General features: G+C 40.1%; 1 protein-coding gene across 1 annotated transcript in view; it reads right to left on the bottom strand.

The window, feature by feature from the left end:
- The window catches only part of CDC20B (cell division cycle 20B), a 56315-nt gene that overhangs the window by 17615 nt on the left and 19343 nt on the right, over positions 1-19357 (bottom strand). The window contains exons 3-6 of the mRNA XM_032280845.1: positions 12051-12279; positions 9052-9182; positions 5775-5868; positions 1892-2008 (exon numbers count right to left, since the gene is read on the bottom strand). Of these exons, the coding sequence (XP_032136736.1) occupies positions 1892-2008; positions 5775-5868; positions 9052-9182; positions 12051-12279 (571 nt within the window). The remainder of the gene's footprint in view (positions 1-1891; positions 2009-5774; positions 5869-9051; positions 9183-12050; positions 12280-19357) is intronic.

The raw sequence follows: 19357 nt of genomic DNA, 5'->3' as shown, positions 1-19357 counted from the left end.
GTTCAGTATAAGGTCTAAGAAGTAACTGTTGGATTTATCAATAAGGAGTTCTTTGGTAATGTTTGGAAAAGTAGTTTCAATTGAATGATGAGACTTAAAACTTGACTAGAGTGGATTTGAGACAATGTGGGGAGAGAAATAGAAAATTATGAGTATAAAGATATTTTGAAAGTTTTACTGTCAAATGGAGGAAAGAAAGAGGGCTGTACAGCCAGCTGTGGTGGTTCCTGCCTGTAATCCCAGCAGTTTGGGAGGCCAAGACAGAAGGATCACTTGAGGTCAGGAGTTCGAGACCAGCCTGGCCAACATGGTGAAACCCCATCTCTATTAAAAATACAAAAATTAGTGGGGCATGGTGGCACACACCTGTAGCTACATGCCCAGCTACTTGAGAGGCTGAAGCACAAGAATCACTTGAACCCAGGAGGGAGAGGCTGCAGTGAGCCACTGCATTCCAGCCTGGATGACAGAGAAAGACCCTGTTTCAAAAAAAAAGAAAAGAAAGAAGGAAGGAAGGAAAGAAGGAAAGAAGGAAGGAAGGAAGGAAAGAAGAAGGCTGTGGCTTAAAGGAAAAATGGGAACGAAAGTGGTTTATTCTTACTATGAGTGTAATGGTTTTTTAATATATGTTTAAAATGCATTCTCCATAACTGGTCATGACAATAAATTCTCCTGGAGAATAAACTGAAGTAATAGGAAGATAGAGAACTGTTTCCTTTAGGGATTTTGCCTTTTCTAGATTACGCCTCTTTATAGATATTCCACAGAGCCCAGGCCTCTTCCCTCTGCTCCTCTCTCCCTCACCTAGGGAGCTCACACTGGCTCCTGGTGTCAATCATAATCAACCGACTTACACACTAGTCCAACCTCTTTTCAACTACCAGCATTCATTTCAAATAATCTGCCAAGCTTCTTCTATGTCTTATTGTCTCCTTTAATGTAATATTCAAGCATAGCCTTTCCTCTCCAAATCACTTCCTCTGCCAGTCTGTCTTCTCAGTGACACCACCCTTCTCCTGCTTCAAAAACCTGGAATAATCATAAATTCATTTCTTAACCTATTTCTTTTCTACATGGAAGAAAAATAAGCCTTTACTCTTTGGCAGCTCTTTCCTACTAAGCGCATTCTGCATACTCTGCCATGAATTTTCCTTTGATGTTTCTCTTAGTCAACAACTCCCAAAACAAATCTAAATTTCGAAATTTGAATTTTTCTCCATAACCTGTACCCACCTACTTATTCACCACTCCCCAATGTGTCTTCTTCATTGCCATTAAATATCATTGATTACCAACATCCTACCTTCATCACGCTGTTAACAATACCAAAAATGGTCCTTCTCCTCTATACCCTTCCAAGTCTAACAACCTTTCAAGACCCCGCTTAAGTATAAATATCTCTACAAAGTCTTTCTGAGCAACACCAAAGCTCACTGAGCTCCTTCTGGTCTTTATAGCTCCTTATATCCTGTAATTTATTATTTACAATCTACATTGGCATACTGGTATCAGTTCCATGTCAGTTAGTCCTGTCCTCCAAACTAGATTACAAACTAGGCACATAGCAAGCAGACCCAATGCAGTTGTTTGGCTAATTCAATTTACCCATATTTAAAATACATACATAAGAATAGATCATTAGTACAGGTCTTTCTAATACAGTAACATAAAATGCATATTTCACACACCATGCCAACATTAACAATACCCGCTCCTGAATATGAAAGTTGCACTAGGAAAAGTCTAGTATATTAGCCATAATTGGATGTTACACTATTTGGGTATAAGGCATAAAGACCATCTGGTTTAATTAAATTTCAAGTTTATGCCAGAGCACAGGATGCATTTTGTCATTTCAACTTTTCAATTCCCAATCTAAATGATAACTTACAGTAGTCATTTCGGAGACCAGTAAGATGAATCTTCACCTCTGGTTTGAGTATGGAATGGTTTATATCACTGGACCTTTTAAGATGAAAGGATTCATCTCTGACTCCATCTTTGCAGCCTACAAGAAACAAACACTTCTACATAGCTCTATGATCCTGAAAATATAATATTTATTCTTATGGGTATTAAGAAATATCATTAAGTGGAAAAGGTTAATTAAGTGGAAAATAAGTAGTCATCATGGAAAAAACTACAGGACAAAGAGCCAAGGAAGGAAGGAAATGAAGAGCACTTCAGTGTTAATTTAAACAAGAATATTAAAATTTCTTCCAATGGCACTTTCTAATAAAAAGCGCATGCACACAGGCCTGAATGTAGATAACGGATCTTGTTGTGAGTACACAGAGATATTACATCATGCTTTGAATACTTATTCTGTTATTTGTTATTTTAAAACCAAATTGAATTTTGCTTGTCCACATGTCTATTACACCAAAACTTAACTGATATAGCAAATCCCTACTCTTGAGACTTTATCAATAAATATTTATTGATTCATTGATTTTAGCTCTTTCTCTCAGTATTTCAGTACCAGAGCACATGGGGTTACTACTTTTGGTTAATTTTACTCATGACTATCTGAGGTCTGTCTTTTGTTCAGTTCTCATCAAAAGACCATACTAAATTCAAACCACAGGCCACTGTCTTTTCATCTCCAACCACTCAGCTTGTGACCAAACTGAGAATGATAAAATCAGAAGAAACTAAGACCACCAGGTGACTTGTAGTGTCTGACCAGATAAGCATGAGAGCTTCACAATGCTATACCAAAAAACCAAATTGTTACTCATAAATTCCTGCTTCTGTGTTAGCTATGCAAACCTGCAGTTGAGGGCAGAACTGCAAGGTTACTAAAAACACTTAGGCTTGCTGATAAAGTATCACTAAGGTTAAAAAAAAATCAATATCCAAAGAATGAACAAAAATCTCCTGGGGCTGGGCACAGTGGCTCACACCTGTAATCCCAGCATTTTGGGAGGGTGAGGCAGGCAGATTGCCTGAGCCCAGGAGTTTCAAGACCCACCTGGGCAACATGATGAAATCCTGTCTCTACAAAAAATACAGAAATTGGCCGGGTGCAGTGGCTCATGCCTTTAATCCCAGCACTTTGGGAGGCTGAGGCAGGCGGATCAACAGGTCAGGAGTTCGAGACCAGCCTGGCCAATATGGTGACATCTCTACTAAAAAAAATACAAAAATTAGCTGGGTGTGGTGGCAGGCGCCTGTAGTCCCAGCTACTCTGGAGGCTGAGGCAGGAGAATTGCTGGAACCTGGGAGGTGGAGGTTACAGTGAGCCGGGATCATGCCACTGCAAACCAGCCTAGGCAACAAAGTGAGACTCCGTCTCAAAAAAAAAATAAAATACAGAAATTAGCTGGGCATGCTGGCACATGCCTATAGTCCCAGCAACTTGGGAGGCTTGGGGGTAGGAGGATTGCTTGAGCCAGGAGCTCAATGCTACCATAGTTGCACCACTGCACACCAGCCTGGATGAGAGTGAGGCTCTGTCTCTTAAAAAAAAAAAAAAAAAAAAGACATAAAGAAACCTTAAATCTATGTCACTAAGTGAAAGAAGACAATCTGAAAAAAACTATATACTGTATGATTCCAATTATACGACATTCTGTAAAAGGAAAAACTATAGATACCATAAAAAAGCTTCTATAGGAAGGGGAGAGACAGATGAATAGACAAAGCAGTGAAGATTTTTAGGGAAATGAAACTATTCTGTATATTATAATAGTGATACGTGTCATTATACATTAGTCAAACCCATTGAATATATAACATCAAGAATTAACTCTAATATAAACTAAGGACTTTGAGTGATAATGATGTGTCAATGTAAGTTCATTGATTGTAACAAATGTACCACTCTGGTGGGAGATGTTGATAACGGAGGAGGCTGTGTGTGTATGGTGACAGGGGATATAAGGCAACTCTGTACCTTCTGCCTAATTTTGCTGTGAACCTAAAACAACTCTAAAAAATAAAGTGTGGGCTGGGTGCGGTGGCTCACACCTGTAATCCCAACACTTTGGGAGGCCAAGGCAGGTAGATCACCTGAGGTCATAAGTTCGGGACCAGCCTGGACAACATAGTGAAACCCTGTCTCTACTAAAAATACAAAAATTAGCTGGATGTGGTGGCGGGCACCTGTAATCCCAGCTACTCACGAGGCTGAGGCAGGAGAATCACTTGAACCTGGGGGGAGGAGGTTGTGGTGAGCTGAGATCATGCTAGTGATCTGGGTAACAGAGCGAGACTCCATCTCAAAAAATAAACAAAACAAAATAAATAAAGTGTGTGTGTGTGTGTGTGTGTGTGTGTGTGTGTGTATACATATATATGTGTGTATATATGTATATATGTATGTCTATATACATATATATGTGTGTGTGTATACATATAGAGAGAGAGAAAGAGGGAGAGTCTCCTAGCATATCAGAATATTATAGGTACATTATCTCTGGCTTCATAGAACATATATTTTTTATTCTAAGTCAAATATTTAGCACCTTACAGAAACAAAAACTTGTTACAAGATGAGAGAGCTGAGGAAAGACAAATCCCAACACATTTTATTTTACTTTTAAGAAAATATCATTCTAAGGAAAAGATAAGGTTCATGCCCTCATCCCCACCATACATTCCCAAACCCCCAAAAGAACATTTAGAAGGCCTGAAATTTTGTGCCTATTTTTATGCATCTAACTCAAATTTTTTCCCCTTTTTACTGCTGGGAAACAGATGCTTGAGGAATAAACATGCACAAAGTCCTAGATAGAAGTTTGTCCAACCTGAAGCCCACGGGGCACATGTAGCCCAAGAGGGCTTTGAATGCAGCCCAACAAAAATCCATAAATGTTTTCTTCAAACATTATGAGATTTTTTTGTGATTTTTTTTTTTTAGCACATCAGCCATTGTTGGTGTATTCTATGTGTGGCCCAAGACAGTCCTTCTTCCTCCAATGTGGCTCACAGAAGCCAAAAGATTAGACACCCCTGTATCTAGAAGTTAAAAGTGTGTATCTATGTATTGTCTACATAATTTTTAAAAGAAAATTTCCAAAAATATTTTTAATAAAAAATTAGGACACGCCAGGAACAGTGAGTCATACCTGTAATCCCAACACTTTGGGAGACCAAGTCAGGTGGATCACTTGTGGTCAGAGTTCGAGACCAGCTTGGGCAACATGGTGAAACCCTGTCTCTGCTAAAAGTACAAAAATTAGCCAGGCATGGTGGCACAGGCCTATAATTCCTGCTACTTGGGAGGCTGAGACCGGAGAATTGCTTGAGCTCAGGAGGTGGAGGTTGCCGTGAGCCATGATCACACCACTTCACTCCAGCCTGAGTGACAGAGCAAGACTTCATCTCAAAAAAAAAAAAATAAGACAAGCTGAGGCATGACAATCATTTGTACCCAGGAGGAAAAGGTTGCAATGAACCAAGATCCCAGCACTGCACTGCAGCCTGAGCAACATGAAAAAAAAAATGGTAAACTGCTAATATTGGTAAACTGCTATTTCTTGCCGTCAAGTCTAAAATCACAAGAAATAGCAGTTTACCAATATTATTTGGAAAACAGATGTAAATGCCCCAGGGGACAGCTGGAAGAGCTAAAGGTAGTCGCCCCTAGAGAATGGGACTTGGAGGGTGGGGGTAGTTAGAACAGAGGATTATGAGAATTATTCAAATTTTAAAATTAGGTCGATTTAATCTAGTAAATATTAAAAATAATATATTTTAAAATTAGGAAGAAATGAAGGAGGCAGAGAAAGAGGAGGGTAGAAAAGAAGGACAATGTCTGGAGCCTGTACCTTTCCAAACACATTGGGATTGCTCACAGAGCTGCATTTTTCCATTAGCCTGCTGAACCACCTTCTGGGTTACAAAAAGTTGTTTTAGGCATTTCTGAAAATAAACATACATAAGGAGAATACTTCTTTAGAAACATATATGTACAACTTAGATGTGATGTATAATATAGATTTACAACTGATAATTCACTAAGGAGTTCAAAGACTCCACATTGTCAAAGTCAACACCACAATAATCACCATTATTTATTAACTAAACACCATATAATGAACAGTGCTGAGCATTTTACATATATTATTTCTAATCTCCTCAACAGCTCCCTAGAGCAGGTATTTTTCAGCTAGAATAAAATCTTTTTTTATTCTTCTAGCCCAAAAATCCATTTAACCTATACAGCATAGGTCAGTGCATCACCAAAGCCTGCCACAACTGAACTGCCATGACATTTCTAGTACTCTCTGAAATTAAAAGATCTCTATGAAATAATAAAGTTGAGCATTCATAAGATAACATTTTGCAAAAAGGATTTGTTTGAGGGAATGCCTGTCAGTACGCAATCCAAAGACCTTCCCTCAGCTTGTTACTGAGATTGTCTCTGGGCCTCAATTTTTCTCACCTGTAACGTTTGAATTGAGCTCATCATCTTAAAAGTCTTTTTCTGCTAACACCTTCACAGAGATCTTTAGTAACTTTACTAAAATTCCACATGCGCAAAAATCTAGGTGCTATCCCTTTGGGCCAATATATAAAGAGCACTTCTGACAATCTTACATCCAACATCAATCAAAAACATCTAGGAAAATTAGTAATAAGTGGAAAGAAAAATACTTGTTGAAAAAAACATAGTAATGAATAAAGCAGAGAAGGTTCTGTTTTGCTTCTTCACAACAAAATATGTGTTCTCACATGTGTGACAAACCCTGTGTCAGGTTCATGACTACACCAAAGGTCATGTTGAGGTCTGGAGGGAGTCAGTGGATGAGCAGAAAGAACACTTGGGGGTCCATAGGCAGGTGATGATTTTATTCAGCAGCAGCTCTCATCAGCAGCTTTCTTACACTAACTCTCTTCACTTTTCACCTTTAGCTCGGCTGCTTAGTTCAGCAGCCCCCACACACAGCCGCTTGGCTAACTCTCCCTTGCCTTCAGGGTCAGCAGCTTAACACTCTCTCTCTCTGGGCAGAAGCGAGCCCAGCTGTGTCCTGGCTCCCCCAATTCATCTGCAAATACGGACAGCTCTGGCTTTCTCTCGCTTTCTCCAGGTGCCAGCTCCTGCAGTGTCAACAGGGCAATTATACCTTCTGCAGACAATAGTGGCTTAGAGCCAAGTGATGTCCTTCCCTATGTTATGCTGTGGTGATGAGCTTCTCTATGTCTGCATGGCTACGACAACAAGTGGAGTTATGCACCTGTGCTCTGGACTCACTGAGTCATGCAGAATATAAACATCCTACCTCGGCCTATCCTTGACCAAAGCACAGCCATGTTCCTTATACACTGTGTCCCCATAGTTCAGAGAGTGAACTGTGTCCCCACAGTTCAGAGAGAAGTCTCTCTGACAGACAACATTTTGGTATTTTTTTTTCTTCCTTGATGTTATGTCACATAATAGGCATTTCTGTCAATGAATCATGGTTTTTAATTATTCAAGGTAGAACAACTAACTATAAAGCAGGGTTTCCCAGTCTTGGTGCTATGGGCATTTGGCAGTGGATAATTCATTGCTGTGGGAGCTGTTCTGTGCATTGTAGGATGTTTAGCAGTAATCTATGCCTTCACCCACAAGATGCTCTTCCCCGGAGTTGTGACAATCAAATGTCTTTCAGATATTGCCAAATGCCCCTTGATGAGCAAAATCACCCTGAGTTGGGAACCATTAGTAGAAAATAACATTTCTAAAATGGTCCGCTCATCAGTAGTTCAATGAACTCTTCACACACTCACTTCTTCAGAGTCCCACAGTCACCACAAAGCTGATTACAGCAAGGTTTGGCATGTGCTTCTGCTCTGTGGGTGCAGGGGTGCTCTTTCCTAGATGACATCTACTTACTACTTTAATCAGCAACTTAATATGGAGCTCCTGGAAGATGAATTCTGAAAGTCTCCACGGCTATGCAGGCCCTCGTTGTGGAAACACCCTCCAGATGATCAGTGAGGACCACATGAAGATATACATTTACTCTGCAGGAGAAAGACCTTGCTTTGTGTCTTCACCACTCTTGATGCTATCTGACTGCTAACTAATCATGACAAAGAAAAATTGCTCAGCTTAACATCATAGAACAGCTTCCATTATCCCCTGCCCAGGTTCTTCAGTGATGCTGGGGTGACATTCTAGCTGGTATAACAATTGCTAAGGAGTATCTTGCCAATGCCATCGTGAGCCCACAGACACAGCCATCAACCTTGCTGCCACCAATTACCAGAAAGGAGAAGGGGAAGGAAAAGGGAAGCCCTAAGGGATAGGGAATCAAAAACGCTAATCAGCAGTAAAAAATGGAGAAGACAGGAGTGTTTATTGTCTGGCCCAGGTTTGAGACCACGAGTGCTCCCTAATTATCTCAGTAGGACTCCCTGGCCACTCCCTATCCCCCAAACCCATACCCAACTACGAAGCACACATCAAAATGCCTGCTCTAAAACATTCACTTCCAATTGCATATGAGTTCAGGTAACTAAAATTTATATTTACAATATTTTATTATTCTTCTAGCAAAATAGCCAAGCACAGAAAGAGGTATACACTGAATAAGCAATTTTGCCTAAATTGAGAATTTATGACTTTTCTAGTTCAAAGCATTTGAACTGAAACATTGATTCCTTTAAAGACTCCCCATTGGATTTGATGAAATCAAAAACATTCTATTGATATTTAATGTGCCCAAAAGATTTATAGCAGCTTCCTAAGATCTTAAAACTATAATAAGTAAGAGATACCTAAATGTAATAAATCTACTTAACCAAGAAAAAACAAACAACAAGAAAGACTTAAGGGAAATATTTAAAAGACCATCATATAAAGCAGTAATTTAACTTTTCCTAAGAGACCCCAAAGGACAGAACACATCATCAAATAGTTGGAAATGATGACAGCAAGAGCTCCTTGAGCTAACGGGAAGCATACCATAATAAGTATAATGTCATATTTTATCAGGAATGCATCATTTTCTTGTTGATTGATAAGAGCTGCCAAGGAACTCTTTCCTTACATTTGCGACTCAGTTGTCTGAGTGTCTCCAGATGTGGAATCTTCAGCTTTTTTTTCTCTTTACCTACCTGCCCTTTTGAGGCAACGTTTTCCTTCCAGTCTCTGTCCATTGCATGAGGTGCCTTGCAAAAATGGAGAGCAGAGTTATTTGTTTCAGAACTTCCTTTGATGGGGGTCTTTGGTGGTTCTTTGCAGGATCCTACAAAAAAGACATTTAGCTCTGAATTTGGTTTTTAAAACAAAATAATCCCTTTGATTTTAGGTCTGGCTGTGGCATCTTTCCCAACAGGACAGAGTGGGAAAGCCCAGGCTCTTGTCTCTCCAAAGTCCATTACAAGGAGTGGGACAGAATCTTATCCAGACTGCTGACTTCATGAGGTTGTCACTCAGTGAGGAAGCTGCCTCAGTGGCCTCTAGAGAGGGGAAGAGGTGCCAAGATTAAAGACCTGACTTAATCTGCAGTAGCAACAGTGTAAATGCTTCATCTCTGTAGGGAAAAAAAACAGATTTGCATATTTGAAGAACGGATAGAAACAGCTCCATAGTTTTAAATGATAGCGTAAAGAGTATCTGGTTTGCCCAAACTATGATCATCCTGCCAGGAAATCATTATGGGATGATTGCTTTGACAGCATTGACATTCACTACACAGTCATGAGCAAATTATTTTGTCTCTTTCCCCCTTTCTACTGCAGAAAGATGTTTTAAACATAGTTTAAGATGGCATCAATGATGCTTTCTAAGTTAAAGTAATAGAAGAGTAAATGTTACTTCCATCAATATTATTCCTATCTAGTCTCTTCTCAAGATTGAGAAAGCCCTTTACCAGACTTTCAACTGTGCCAGAAACCTGTCAAGTCATTCTCTAAAACTAAATATCTGCCGTATCACTTGTTCATCAGAGAAGCCAAGGGAACATTGGAAAATCTTGGCCTTTTGCCATGTGACAATCTCTTCTTCATTCGGACAACTATGGGCTTTAAAAACCGTCACTGATGTCCTAAGAGCCTGGTACCTCAAGTACTGGGACATTCAAAATTCAAGCACTGGGACATTCAAAATTTAAGCAATATATATTACATGTAGGGAGAAAAAGGATGAAAATATGAAATGTTGCTCCAAGTTTTAGATCTTGCTCTTTGTCCTGAGATATTATGCATGCTTGCTTCCTTGTGCTATTTGTAGAAGAGTACAGGGGAGAAAAAGCCAGCTCTCAGAACTTCAAATGAGGAAGAAAAAGTCGCAGTCAGAGGCTAGTACTGACAATCATTCCCAGTTATAAACAAAGAGGTCAGGTCCACCAGCCTAAGAAAGAAGTGACCTCACAGAGCATGACTGAAAATGAACCTCTCTGTAAATGACCCTTTGGAATGTGAGGATCTTCAGTAACTGCTCTTCTAAAACAAAAAGAAAGAAACCCCACTAGCAAAGCACAGAGAAACCAATTGATCTGATTAATGCCTAAAGTAGAAAATAAAATGGCCTTTCTTGTAGAATTCTTTTGGCTAATATCTGTCTCTTGGATTTCTGAATATCACACAATGTCATACATTTTTTAAAAAATCAATAAATTAAGAGCCTAGAAAGAAAAAGGGAGGCCCTAATTTTACCCAAAAAATCTTCGGAAACAATCAGCATCAAAACTGTCCCTCAATTACAATGATTTCTTTCAGAAGATAGTCATAACAACGACCTTTTTTACAATCCTTTAACTCCTACTGCTTCCTTCTTCAGTTACTAAATACTTTCAGTATTAACACCTGTCCTTACATGGAGATTTCACTGGTTTGATAAAATCTGGGCTCCCTTTCAATCTGCAGAACTGCAATGTATCATCGTGTCTAATGTCACTGAAAAGAGCTGCACTTCTATTAACATTTGTCTTAATAAATATGCTGATAGTCAAATAATTATGTTGCCTAGGGTTCTCAAAGGAAAGAATGGGAATTGCATCCGCAGATGATAGGTGACAAATTTTGCTTCTGAAGGATGGGAATGAAAATGGCTGTGCCCAAATGAGAATTACATATTTCAGAAAGAGTTGTGTTCGCGACTCTGACAGGTTGATCATGGATCCTGCCCACGCTAGTGGTTTGGAGCCTACGCCCCCATCTCTGTCCCATCATAGCCATCAGACTGTCTCTCACTCTCCTTTCCTTCCTTCCCTTTTCTTCTCTTTCCCTTCTACTCTTGGTGGTTCTTCTTTCTTCCTCCTCTTCCTCCTTCTACTCTTCTGTCTCCTTCTCCTCTCTTCTCTCTTTCTCCCCTTGCCTCTCCCCCTCCATTCGTCCCCCCTGCCTCTCTCTTGCTTCCTTCCTCTTACTTTCTCTTCCTCTCATCCTCTCCGGATTCTTTTTCTTCTATTTCACATCTGATTACTCCATTTCTAATGTATAATTTTTTTCAGACTCTGTATACCAGGAACCTTACCAGTCATTAAAATTCTATACTTTGCAAACAAAAATGCATATATGTATGTGTATACATATACATATATATATACATTCACACATACAATGTTTACAAAAATAATTATCTAACCAACGCAAGTCTCAAAAACATTAAAATTAAACTAAATTTGGCCTGAGAACTGCAACCTAACTTGGGATGTAAACTAACTGAAAGTCTAACTTAGCTGAGTCTCTGCCAATCACAGAAGGTGAGCTTCAGCCAATCACAGGCAGTCAACTGATCAGACCACGTGCAAATAAGGAGAACTGAGCTGTAGCCAATCAGGCCGGTTCCTACCGCACTTCCCATCTGGTCCATGAATGCTGCCCGCCCCAACGTGGCGGCACGGTTATCTGGTTGCCCATTGGCCAGTGATTCTTTGCACAATTAACTCTGTTAAATTTAATTTGTGTAAACTTTTTTTTTAAAAACACATACAGTACTTTCTTTTGTTTTTGGGTCATTTCTCCCCACCTTGGAAATTTCTTACTCAAAGGTAGAAAAAGAAGAGTTGACTAGATGTGGCACTCCTTAGTCCTACAAGACAAAGGTTCTCTCAGGAATATATCCTTTATTCACATTGCAAAACTGGGCTGTGGCGTTTCTGGCACCTCACCTAGAGTCAAGGTCTCTTTCTCAGGCGTTGTCTTCAGCACTAATCCAGAAGCTTCGGGGAGGTAGGTGATTGACTCCTCTTCCCCAAAGGAATCAGCGGACAGAGCCCTAGTTTGACTTTGCCGCCACCTTGTGGTAATGGGGCTACTCGCAACAGGAACCTCTGTGGAGAGCCTCTTCGCAAAGTTGGTCTTAAAGTCAAAATATGTAGCATTAACTGAATCAAATACCTGTTTAACAATAAAAACAGCTGTAACTCCAGTGGCCTCAGTGATACAAAAGTAAAAATTCCTTAGAAGAGAATTACAAATAACTCATCTAGTACACCAATAAAATATACAAAAAGAGATTTTTTAATTTTTGTAACCTCGATGTTATTTTATATATTTCTATATATTTTTGTATATAGTTATACATAAAATATGTTATATTTTATAGTTATATATTATTTAAACATAAAATATGTTATATTTTATATATTTACATTTAAATATAAAACGTTTTTATATTCATAAAACGTGTTATATTTTATATGTATTTATAAAACGTTACATTTTTATATATTTATGTGTAAAATATGTTACATTTTTCTACATGTTTATGTACAAAATATGTTATATTTTTATGTGAAATATATTATTTTATATGTAAAATAAATATATATTTTTTTCTACCTAAAAAACACCAAAATGCCACTAGATACTGAAAGCGTCTGCTCAAGGGTCAGTAGGTATACCAAAGCAGTTTAGCGAGTAATTATATTTAGAAATATTACCATTACATATCAGTATAAAATATGATATATGAAATAATATACTGAGCATGCAAGATGTTTGTTTGAAGTTATAAAATTTCAAATCTGGATATAAACCGCAATTTTCTAGTCCAACTCCTTTATTTCACATTTGGGGAAGCTGAAGCCTAAAGAAAGTAAATGATTTGTTCAACAGCTGTCCATCCCCTCCAAGAAACACCAGGAGTTTGATATTTATAGAGCCTGTAGTAGTGAACCATGCCATGTAGCCATGTGAAATTAACAAACTGGAAATGAATTATCTTTTCACAAAATGACAGATAAGTTAGGTTAAAATCCTAGTCATAAAGAGCTCTTACAGAAATTGACAAGTTTACCAACCCAATAGAAAAACTGGGGCATGGGACATAAAAAGGCAATTCATAAAAGAGATATATAAATGTCCAAAAAATATTTAACCTCACTTGCAATCAAAGAAATGCATATTTAAAACAGCAATGAGATGTTAGCAATAGTTTTCTATGACAATCCCCAGCATTGAAGGTGCCAAAAATAAACACTGGCATACACTCCTGATGGGGGTTAAGTTAGTATCTGGAAAGGACTTTTGGGCAATGTGCATCAAAAGCCTTCAAATAACTTCTACTGACCCAGCAATGTCACCTCTAAGAATTTAAAAAAGAAATCAGCCAGCCATGGTGGCTCATGCCTGTAATCATAGCTCTTTGAGAGGCTGAGGCAGGCAGATTGCTTGAGCCCAGGTGTTTGAGAACAGCCTGGGCAACAAGGCAAAACCCTGTCTCTACAAAAAATACAAGAGTGCACATGGTGGCGTGCAACTGTAGTCTCAGCTACTTGATGGGGCTGAGGCAGGTGGATTGCTTGCTGCAGTAAGCCACGTTGGCTCCACTGTACTTCAGCCTGGGTGACAAAGTGAGACAAAAAAAAAAAAAAAAAAAAGGAAGGAAGGAAGGGAGGGAGCGGGGAGGGAGGGATCTAAGATATGAGCCAAGATGGAGAAAACACCCAGCATTTACTGAGTGCGTACTATATATGAGCCCATATGTTAAGGGCTTTACACATGTTCGTATTTAATGCTAAGAAACATCTGTGAAGCAGATGTTATTTATGCCCATTTTATCAATGAAGAAACTGAGGCTTAGAGATCAAGTGAATTACCCAAGACTACATAGCAAGTAAAGATACCACACCCGAGGCTCACCAGTCTGACCCAAGTCCAGGCTCTTAACTGAGAACATAAGGGTGTGTACTGCATTTTACATGTTTGTAATGACAAAAAGATGTGAGACAGAGACCAAATGTTTACCAATGGAGAACTGACTAGGCAAACTAACTGGACATCTCTAAGAGGGACTGCTCTGCTGCCATCAGAAATGACATACATTAGGGAAATGTAAACTAAACCACACCAAAGCACCACTTCACACCCACAAGGATGGCTAGAATTTTTTTAATGGAAACTAGTAAGTACTGGTAAGGATGCAAAGAAACTGGAAGCTCTGTATATTGCAAGTGTAGAGAATGTGAAAAGATGCAGTCACTGTGGAAGATTAGTTTGGCGGTCCTTCTAAAAGGTAAACCTATGACCCAGCAAGTCCACTTGTAGGTATATGTACTCAAACTCAAATTCACGTGCACATACGTTCATGGTAGTACTGCTCACAATAAGAAGGTGCAGACATCCCAAACGCCCATCAACTGATAAATGCATAAACAAATCGTGGGATGGATGTACATATGTAAGGGAATGTCACTCCCAAGAGGAATGAGCTGCTGATACATGTCATAATGTACATAAACCTTGAAAGCATTATGCTAAGTGAAAGAAGCCAGACAGGCAAGGTCACGTATTATATGATTCCATCTATATGAAATAGCACAGGAAATTCCATAGAGAGAGAACACAGATTGGTCATTGTCAGGGATTAGGGGAGGAGGAAATGGGGAGCAATTGCTTAATGGCTATGGAGTTTTCCTTTGAGGTGAAAACATTTTGGAACAAGAGAGAAGCGGTGGTTCTGTAACAATGGGAATACACTAAAGACTACTGAATTGGCAACTTCAAAGGTTATTTTTAATATGTGAATTTCACTTCAATAAATCTTTTTTAAAATGGTAACATGGGATAATAGTGAATAAAACATGCAAATGCTTACAATATATTGCCAGCTGTGAAACAGGAACTATAAAACAGTATTCCAGTACAGTCCCACCTCCTAGACATAAATGAAAAATAGGAAGGGAATATGCTATCATGTTGAAGCAGTAAGCATTGGTTCACTTTGGGTTTTTTACTGAGCATGTGCGAGGGTGCTGGCCCACCCTGCCTGCAGCCCCCAGGCGGCAAGGCCAGCTCTCTCTCCACTGCTGCTCTGTGCTCTCCCCACCCACTGACCGAAGAGAACGTCTTTCCCAAAAGACAGGAGTCAAGAGGTTGAGGCCACAGCTATTGTAAAGAGTGCTGTTGGAGGTCAGTTTCTCTGTCTTGTAGTTGTTCTTGATTTTTGAGTAGGAATGGGAAAGATGAAAAGAGCCCGCCCATGTCAATCGGGCATCTCAATCTCAGAAGCCTAGACTAGGGGACAGCAGGTAAGGTGATGAGTAATGCCAGCAGGGATGAGAAGCGTGGCCCTCTCCAGCCTTCTTTTTTGTTTTGCTTTGTTATTTTGAGACAGTCTCACTCTGTCACCCAGGCTGGAGTGCAGGGGCACAATCATAGCTCACCGCAGCCTCGACTTCCCAGAGCAATTCTCCCACCTCAGGCTCACCAGTAGCTGGGACTACAGGTATGCACCACCATGCCTGGCTAATTTTTGTATTTTTTGGAGAGGCAGGATTTCACCATGTTGCCTAGGCTGGTCTTTAACTCCTGGGCTCAAGTAATCCTCCAACCTAACCCCTTCTAAGTGCTGGGATTCCAAGCATGAGCCCCGTCACATGGCCACTCAGACTTTCATTTCTCCACTTTTTTTATTTCTCCCTGCTAAGAAAAAAACCACAGTACCAACTCAGAGGCTATGGGGTCTCGGCCCCAGAAACTGAGGGAATCTCTCAAACTTTAATGCTTCTATTTTAGCCCCAGCAAGAACACATTGAGACACATTGTCTCATTTCATAAAAGATGTTAGAAATTTAGACTTGTCATGAATTTTCCCACTTTTTAAAGTGTTCAACTGATTCTAACTTAAAAAAAAAATACTGTAGGACTGAACAGAGCATGTCTGTGGGCCACATTCGCATGGGCTACGTTTGCAACCACTGCAGTATGTCAGGTACCCCTTACCTCACAGGTACTGAGAAACGGAAAAGACACCCTATTGGAAGATAGACTCAGCTTGCAAAAACCATGGCAGAGGACAGAGACACTTGCTCAAGGTTTCCTTGGAGCAAAATTCCAAGGAAATTCCAAAATTTAAATATACATTTTTTAAAATCTGTGTTTAAAAGAAATTAAAGAATAATAATTTGATGCTATGTCAGCTAAAGCAATTGAGAAATTGCACATTGACAATATCCTACTGCCTTAGCAGGTCTGAGTTTCTGTGGCTTGTCTACCGTCACACTGGCTACCCTGAATGTTTCCCACTTGGGATGCTCATCCCCAGTTCTCTGCCAGGGTAACTCCCAACCATCTTCACTTCTGGGTTCAGCCATCAACTCCTTCAGGAAGGTGACACTGACATTTCCTTCCTCCCAATTCCAGACTAGGTTAGGCAGCCTATGGTAGCTAAATAATGGTCCCAGAGATATCCACATCCTAATCCCTGGAACCTGCAAATGTTACTTCATATGGCAAAGGGCTATGTAGATGTAAGTTGAGGATGAAGTTAAGTTGAGGTGGGGAGACTATCGTGAATTTTCCAGATGCGACCTAAATGCAATCACATGTATCCTTGTAAAAGGAAGGCAGAGGGAGATGTGACTGCACACAGAAGAGGAGAAGCAATGTGACCACAGAGGCAGAGATAGGAGTGATAGGGCCACAGGCCAAGAAATCCTGGCAGTCACCAGAAACCAGAAGGGGCAAGGAATGGATTTTTCCCTAGAGCCTTTGGAGGAGGCCAGGTAATGCTGACACCCTGGCATCTCCCCAGTGAAACTGAGTTTGGACCTCTGGTCTCTGTAACTAGAAGAGAATATGTGTGTTTAAGCTGCCAAGTTTGCTGTAATTTGTTGCAGCGGCCCTAGAAAACAAATACTCAGCCCTCCCTGTGCTTCCACATTCACCACACGTGCTCCAGCGTGACCACCTTGTGTTAATAACATTTACCAAACACTTAATCCATCCCAAGCACTGCGATATATGAATTAGAGGGAGTATTTTAGTTTCATCACAACCCTGTGAAATGGGTACTATTATTATTTTCCCCATTCTACAGAGTTGGAAGACAAATCTTAATGGGGTTAAGTAATTTCAGCAAGGATCTAGAGCTAATAGGCAGTGGATCCAAGATTCAGTCTACTGCATACAGCTGTATAGATCATTGTCTCTATGAATGGCACCCTCTGGAATATGCAGTGTACAACCTTCACAACCAACCAGAGCAACCCTGTCACAGTTTGAACTCTGGCAAATCAATCTAATTCCAGTGCTAAAAAGCAGGTTTGCTCATATTCCGCTCATCTATTTTACTCTCTCCTGCTATATCATATGTTCCTCAAGACCGGGGACTTTGTCTTTTACCTTACTATCCTCGGGGCATTGGTATCTAGGAACCCCATAATAAATAAATGGATGAATCTCTTCCCCTAAAGGCAATTAGTACTAAAAAAGGCACAAGGGATTTGAGAAAGAATCCAAAGGCATGGAAATATGTTGTTTTCCTTCTTCTCCATTTAGGAGAATAATTCTCAGGCTGGCACCATGGCTCAGGCCTATAATGCCAGCACTTTGGGAGGCCAAGGCGGGGGGATCACTTGAGCTCGGGAGTTTAAGACCAGCCTTGACAACAGGGCAAAACCCCATCTGCACAAAAAACACAAAAAAATTAGCCAGGCACGATGGTGCATGCCTATAGTCCCAGCCGCTCAAGAGGCTGAGATGGGAGGATGGCTTTAGCCCAGGAGGCAGAGGTTGAAGTGAGCCAAGATCATGCCACTGCACTCCAGCCTGGGCGATAGAGCCAGACTTTGTCTCAAAAAAAAAATTCTCAAATGATACAGAGTAAAATAAACATTTCTGCAGAAACTAGAGAATGCAATAAATAAAAGTGCTTTTGGGTTTTTTTAAAAAGTTCAAGTTTATAGAGCCAGATAAATAAAGCCCAGAGTAATGACAGCACTTTCAGAACTGATACTTATTAGTGATCTATTAGTAAAACATGACAAATAAGAAAAATACCTGCCCTCCGATAGATGAATGTATTATTTTTCAGTTTTCCAATAGGAGGAGGAAGTAACTAGTAATTAGTTTGCTGCCAGTGCTGGATGGCACAAGTCAGTGGATCCATGCAGGCCTGAATAAATCTCCCGTGGTGGACTGAAGCGTTTAGTCTCTGGCCTTCTGCTATTCAACTTGTTGTCAGAAGCTTGAATGGAGATTTATTTATCAAAATTGTTCATTGCTCTAAGCTGAAAATATAGTTAAAATATTAAAGGGCAGAATAGAATTCAGAATAAAGTCTGAGATAAGGACCAAAGCAGTAAAATTTAATTCAATAAGGATGCATGAACAATATTCCCATTTAGATGTTTTTTCATTGCACAGGCATAAGCTGGAAAAGAATTGACATGCAGTGGAAAAGACTAGCACTGTTAGGCAGCCACCACTAGAATATGAGTGAATAGTATGGTGAAATTGCTGTAAAAAATCAGTACAATTTTAGATCCCATTAACAGAAAAATAGTGTCCAGAACAGGAGCAATCAAAACTCTCTCTGCACCACTCAGAATGCATCTGGAGAACTATGTCCAGTATCAGAACTGTTCTTCAAGAAGGGAGGTGGACAAGTCAGGAGTCAAACCCTGAGTTCATTTGGAGGAAAGAGACCACAGTGACAGGGGTCAGGGTAAACACAGTAACGGGGCAACACTCCAGCACATGCAAGGGTGGAAACCTGGGATGTTTAGTCTAGAAAACAGAAGACCTAAAAGGGTCCAGCACAGTGGCTCACACCTATAATCCCAGCACTTTGAGGGGGCCAATGCAGGGGAATCATTTGAGTCTGCAAAGCGCAGGGTCTATAGAGCATCTTGAGCACCCACCTGCTTCCTTCCATTGCGCTGGCCAAGACTACCTTCACTAAGACTCTTCATCTATCATCTGGACCTGCTGCTCTGCAGACCTCCTGTGGCCCCTTCCAGGTATCGTCAGCACACATGGACAAGCTTTTTGATGGTGTTCTCCACGCCCTCTCCTTTTTGGGTGCTTATACAGTGGTTTCTTATAAAATAAAATGTCTCCTGATGAATGAAACCAATGTATTAGTAATCCAAGCACTTTGTCGGGGGGGCAATGCAAGCGGATCACTTGAGGCCAGGAGTTCCAGACCAGCCTGGGCAACATAGTGAGATCCTGTCTCTACAAAAAAAAA

The sequence above is a fragment of the Sapajus apella genome, unplaced genomic scaffold (genome assembly GCF_009761245.1).
Source record: "Sapajus apella isolate SASKATOON/1434 unplaced genomic scaffold, GSC_monkey_1.0 scaffold1, whole genome shotgun sequence".
NCBI classification, from domain to species: domain Eukaryota; kingdom Metazoa; phylum Chordata; class Mammalia; order Primates; family Cebidae; genus Sapajus; species Sapajus apella.
Note: the sequence above shows the minus strand (reverse complement) of the source record. Positions and strands in the feature narration are given on the sequence as shown.